Here is a 6,333-nt window from a genome sequence, read left to right on the forward strand (position 1 = left end):
ATGTGTGGATACCTGAGTCAAGCGTTTGAACGTACTAAGCACATGCCGGGAAAAATGGTAACCGGTAAACCTAGTACCTGAGTGAAGCCGGGCGCGGACTTTATCCCTCATGCGACCTGAGACTGGGTCTCCCATGCTAGCTATGGTGGGTACAAGTGCGGTCACTGCACGGCGGCAGCCGGGGTCAGTGGAGCATTGTATGCCAAGGCGAGGAGGCCTGGACGCGAACGGGGAATCGATGGGGACGGTTGTCATGTGCGGGGCCGGATTACCCTAACATGCCGTGTGTTTAGGTTTACCTTGCAAGGATAAAACTCGATTCGAATTGTCTGCTTCTCGCAGCTAATGAGACTGCTTGACCCCTTGTACTGCATCGAGTAAGAAGTGAAATGAGGTTACATGAGATAATTTGTTGATTGAACTAAATGCTTGTTACCATATATGCTTAGAAGGAGCAAACATAGCTAAGATAGTGATGCTAGAATTTGAAAAGCTAAAAATGGATTTTAGAAACAGCTAGTGCTTTTGGCAAACCAAACCCCTCAGCCAAACAGCTGCATAGTGTAGAGGTAGAGGAGTAGACTCCTCACACCGGGTAAGTCTAGCTGAGTATTAGTATACTCAGCCTTGCTTGTGGCATAATTTTGCAGGTACAATTCAGGAAATGGTTGATGGTGTGACTTGGCCTACCACCCTGCCACTGGGTTGGACGGTCGAGTGGGATATTGCTCCGGCAGGAGAGGAGCACGAGGAGTAGTGGGCTAGGCCTTGCCCATTACCTCATTACCGACGTCATCGATTGTCCGCTGCATTTTATTTTGAGAACTCTTATTTGCTACTCAAAAACTCCGATCTATGTAATAATTCAACACTTAATTTGAGGTTTCCTGTTTTATTGTATTTCTTCTGTGACTCACCTTCGAGTGAGATTGTGGAATTTGATCCTGGTTAAGTGGCTCTATCAGACTAGATCTGAAGGACTGACGAGTTATTCCGATTTAAGTGTGTTGCGGCCCCTGAGGCGTGACTTAGGCACTTAAGCTGGAATAATTCGGGTGGTTCTGCCACAGTGGGTACACACACCCACCTAAGCTCGCGGTCCTCGACGAACGACGACATGCCTCGCAAAGTTGCCTATAGAGGTAGGCCAAAACTGCAGAAGCCCAGTTGTAACCTCCTGTCGTATCCTAGTCAGTTGGGCAGGGCAGAAACATCCATGACGCGCTGTCGCCTGTCGCGTCTGGAAAAAGAACTGAACCAAATAGGTGGAGAATCCAATCACGACAATGGTAGCCAACCATCTGCTCGTCTGCTCCAAGTGGACACTCCCCAAAAGCCTGCCTAAGCCAGGTGAGTGGGACTCTGGTGGTGTGTCTACCTCATAGGTCATCAGGAAGCAGTCTTCCAAGGAAGCCCTCCACCCTCTGCCTCCAACCACCTGGTGCTGCCTGACCGGTCACTAGATGACCTTGAATGCTAAGACCAAGAATCTTCTGACAATCTTCCAGCGTCACGGTCATCTTCTGAGGCAATGGAGATCAACCGTCGGACAACTGTCTTAGATGTAATATGGGACAACAAACCCTGAATTGGTATTCTAGGGTCGTTTAAATTGCAACTAATCTCCTCACAAGCTCGAGCGAAAATCTGGCCAAAAGAGGGTCTTTTATCGAACATCATGGTCACGTTCTTCATACCATAAAAACTAACATTCCCATAAACATTTGTCTCCACGCTTCCTCCATGGTATAGTGTCACTAGGGTGTCCATCCATTGCAAACACGGATTACTAATAACTCAATAATGCCTAGGTACTTACTACTAACTAAATAATTATGCCTAAATACTTACTAAGTAATAAATAAGTAATAGCTACTTACTAACTAATAATTATATAAATGACCACAACAAACAAAAATACATAATCTATGAATAATGTACGAAAACAAGGTATACCTGAGATCGTGGATGAGTGAACCTCACGGTGGCGAAGGTCGAGTCCCACACCTATATGTACAAAAACAAATTAGTATTATGAGTAAAAAATTCGGCAGCACCTCCCCTATACGGTGAGGTTTCTATAACCGGCAAAGAAACAACAGCACGATGGCTGACATACTCATTCCATGTAAATATACTAACAACTGAATAGTTAGCTAATTATATACACTAACAACTAAATATCTACCTAACTATATACTACAAAACATGTGATAAATAAGTAGTATATTAATACTAAACTACTAATTAATTATAAAATACTAAGACAATAAAATACCTCACGGCGCTCGGCGGATGGCTCACAGGCGGGAGGCGGGCGGCGCGCGGCGGGAGGCACGCGGCGAGGGCGCGCCACCGGGTGGCTCGGGGACGGAGCCGGCGTGGCGAGACGGAGGCGGGGAGCTGCGGAGGTAAGATAGAAGAGAGAATGGGGAAGAAGAGCACTCAGACGCTATATCTTAGCTCGGCGCCAAGATCTATGGCGCCGAGCTAGGGAGCCACGTAAGCAAACACTACATCCATCGACGCCACCACTACGTCAGCACTCGGCGCCATAAGCTATGGCGCCGAGCTGTGTGAACTCGGCGCCATAGGCTAAGGCGCTGAGTATTGGGTCCAAATACTAAATAAAACATTGAGGGGTCTAAATGCATTTTTTCATTAAAAAGGTCAAAATTTTTAAAAAAAAATCGAACGTACATCTACTGCACGCATTGAAGCATATGACAAACGTGTCCACACGTGTCTCTCTCTCACGAGGTGATATTGATCACTTATTCTCAAATAGCTTAACAAATCTTACTAATTGTTAAGTCATCCGTGATTTTCGCTACGCCATTTTAGGGTGAATGATCATCACCTAAAATGACGAATAGCACAACATATATCTGTGTACGCACGCTTAGACTATTTGTCTCCGTACATCATTTGGACGTACGGTCAGACCACAAAACGGGCTTGCAACCCGCTTATCGGGCCCGAGCGTACCGATTTGGTTGGGCAATTATTTCTTTCTACATCCCATATTATATCATGTTTCTGACCGCATTACTCGCGCTCCATTTCTCTCTCTCTACTCTCGTGCTCTCCTCCCTCTAGGGCTTTCTCGGCAGTTTCAGTTAACATATGAGAAACAACAACTAGAACATGGATCAAAACATTCAGTTCTTCCATTCTCTAAAAGATATCTGGAAAACATAAAAAACAAGTTATTCGGAATTTTACTAGGCTTAGGCCATTCTATTGTTCAACTGAGATATTGGGCGTGTTTGGTTCGGCTTTTTTCTGACCAGCTTTTCTGAAAAGCTGGCTGTGGGGAAAAGTTGGCTGTTGGGAAAAGCTGGTGGTTAGAATTTAGGTGTTTGGTTCGCCAGATGTGCAGAAAAGTTGTTCGTGAGAATTTACGTGTTTGGATAATCAGATTCTCATATTGCAGATTCTGTTCGAACAAACGATAAAATGAAACCCATAACGAACAAAAGGTCATTACACAATAATTAGTGGAGTTGATTACATCATAAGTACCGTTACATTGACATACTTAACTACGACACTAATGCATTAGCAATTGCATCTCGAAAAGCACTCATGTCTAACTCATCAGATGTGCTACTACTACTCTCACCTAAAGGTACATCATGACTGATGCTATTAGGTCCTAGTTCATCAAAGTCTCTATCGTGTAGAGCACTCTCTCTAATGAAGTTATGCAATGTCATACAAGCAATAATTATCTTGGATTGTTTGGTAAGCGAAAAAGAAGGGAGACTTAATAGAACTCTCCACTTCATTTTAAGCACCCCAAACGATCGCTCTATAACATTGTGTAGCGAAGAGTGTGCATAGTTGAATACTTCTTTGCTCCCAATAGGTTGCCTTGCATTTTGCCATTCAGAAATGTGGTACTTCTGACCCTTATAAGGTGCAAGGTAGCCCTTTCTATTTGGATAGCCTGAATCGACAAGATAGTATTAACCTGCACAAACATGAAATACAAAAGTTAAATACTTAAGACATTAATTAATAGCATATGACAAAAAAAGTACAACATATTTATATACCTTCTGGTGGCTGGGGGAACCTGTCCGCATAAGTTATCAAAGTATCTTGTAATACTCTAGTGTCATGTACGGATCCTGGCCATCCTGTGACAACAAATGTGAACCTCATATCGAAGTCACAAACGGCCATTACATTCTGCGATGCGTAACCGTGCCGTCCAATATATTTGGCTTGCTCCGAGGCCGAGACTGCCGCTGGAAAGTGACTACCATCAATTGCTCCTATGCAATCCTTGAAGTGTGGCCAAAATCTCGCCTCTCGCAAACGAGGATGAATCTCGATGAAATTTGGGTCTTTGGGCTTAATTATGTCAGATGACATCTTATACAGTGCATTAAGGACTTCACTATACTTGCGACTAATTGTTTCCAAGGAGTGACCAAACTTATTCCTTATCTGCCTAAATGACTGTGGACCCCCACATGCCCACAAGAAAATGCCAAGAGCTTCCATAGTACTGACACCCCGGCTTGGAAGCAGACCATAATTGTCCACCAATGTGTCATGCAATCGTCTAAAAACAGTTCGTCGCATGCGAAACATATCGAAGCAGTCGTTACTATTCTTCAACGTTCTCTCCACCCATTGAATACCAGTTTCAACCAATGTTCTTCTAGGAACCTGACTGAAACTCCTGCCTCAAATGTCTACAGCATATATAGCAACAAGCATTTCTGCATCTGTGTCATCCATTTCATGATCATATGTGTGTGCAGCAGGGTCACACATATGCATGGAGACAAACAGCAGCCACATATTCATATGTAACAACAGTTTATAAGGCACATATTAATGTACAACCACAGTTTACAAGCCACATATTCATGTATCAAAGGTGACAGAAAGTTCACAGATTCACATTGTTCACAAGCTGACAAGTCTGATTATTGAAATACAAGTTCAACTCGAATATTTGGAAAATTGTTTGAAAGGGAAAATGATGCGTACGAAAAGTTTATGTTCTAAGACGACAATCCTCATAAAACTGAAACGACATGACTCATAAACCAGACACAACTAACATAATACTCAACATAAGGCTCTGTTGTCGGACCAGCAACATCTAATTGGACTTTTTAACATCTATCTCGAATGCATGGCGCAGCCAAGCGTTCCTTCCTTCTGTGGTCTTCAGTGAAGCAAATATATCTCTATACTTTTTCTCAATGAACAGATGAGTGGCAAACAAATGTAGGTCGCTGCCTTCTGGTGAACCATCATCGATCACTTGTTGCAACTGCGCACTAACCTCAACACGCACAGGGTCGGTCTCAGTAGAGGTGATGGACTTGTTAGTGGTCATTGAACGCGACTCAAAAGCCTCCACAAGGCGTTTCATGTACTCTTCCCTCGAATCTTTTTTCCTCTTTGGTTTAGGAGAATCATGACGCACCTTACGCTTCCCAGTCGCATTTGAGCATGGGTCAGGTGTGCTGTTTTCACCTCCACCTAAAGTGGCTTCCAAATGATCATCAGATGATGAATTAGCATCCTCGACGCCAGGAACAAGGGTTCTTTCATTTGTGTAGACAATGGGTCCAAACATAACCTTTAGCTCGTCCTCATTCTCTAGGGGGGCTGTTTTGAACATAATACAACCTGGCATTGCCTGCAGCAACATGGTAGTTCCTAGTTTTAGATGACTAAAACTATTGTTAGTCTACAAAAAAATTGATCTACTTACTTCATTTTGCTTAGCCCACCACTCATCTGGCGCACTGATTGAACCAATATGAGGGTCTCGACCAAGACCTGTAGCCCTTTCATTAAGAGTTTTCCACTGTGTGAACATTCTCTTTAAGGAGTCCCACCTATTCTTTATTTGATCCCTCATGTAAGTGCGACCAGTATGTTCCTTAAACTTCCTTATAAGGTTAGCATACCCTTCTGCATTAAGAAAGTGTTGTGGCCTGTTCCGGGCATTGACCTCTTCTACACAAATTTCTGTGTATATTTTTGTAGCTCTACTATCCCACTTTGCAATCACTTTGCCAGACTTGTCCATCTAGTGCAAAACAAGTGTAGAGTTTTGAAAATACGAACATGTCTCAGATTAAGAAGAAAATAAATACAACAATGACCTGACCATAATAACATAAGGTAGAACCAGAAGTACTAAAATTCAGATTTCCTTAAGTACACAAAGACAACGTTAATTAACGAGGTACTGGACACAAAAGGACAGGGAAGACATTTACAACAGCCCATTAAGCAAAAGCCTGATCATATCCCTGTTTCACTAAGACCTTCTTGAACCCTAAACCAAGGTCT

General features: G+C 43.1%; 1 protein-coding gene across 1 annotated transcript; it reads right to left on the reverse strand.

The window, feature by feature from the left end:
* Positions 1-5,125: 5,125 nt before the first annotated feature.
* Positions 5,126-6,067, reverse strand: LOC118473517 (L10-interacting MYB domain-containing protein-like). Its single transcript, XM_035963255.1, has 2 exons — positions 5,747-6,067; positions 5,126-5,671 (listed from the first exon to the last, which is right to left on the reverse strand). Exons 1-2 carry the CDS (start codon positions 6,065-6,067, stop codon positions 5,126-5,128), a joined length of 867 nt encoding a protein of 288 aa, XP_035819148.1.
* Between the last annotated feature and the right edge of the window lie 266 nt (positions 6,068-6,333).

Source organism: Zea mays, chromosome 10, assembly GCF_902167145.1.
Source record: "Zea mays cultivar B73 chromosome 10, Zm-B73-REFERENCE-NAM-5.0, whole genome shotgun sequence".
In the NCBI taxonomy this organism is placed as follows: Eukaryota; Viridiplantae; Streptophyta; class Magnoliopsida; order Poales; family Poaceae; genus Zea; species Zea mays.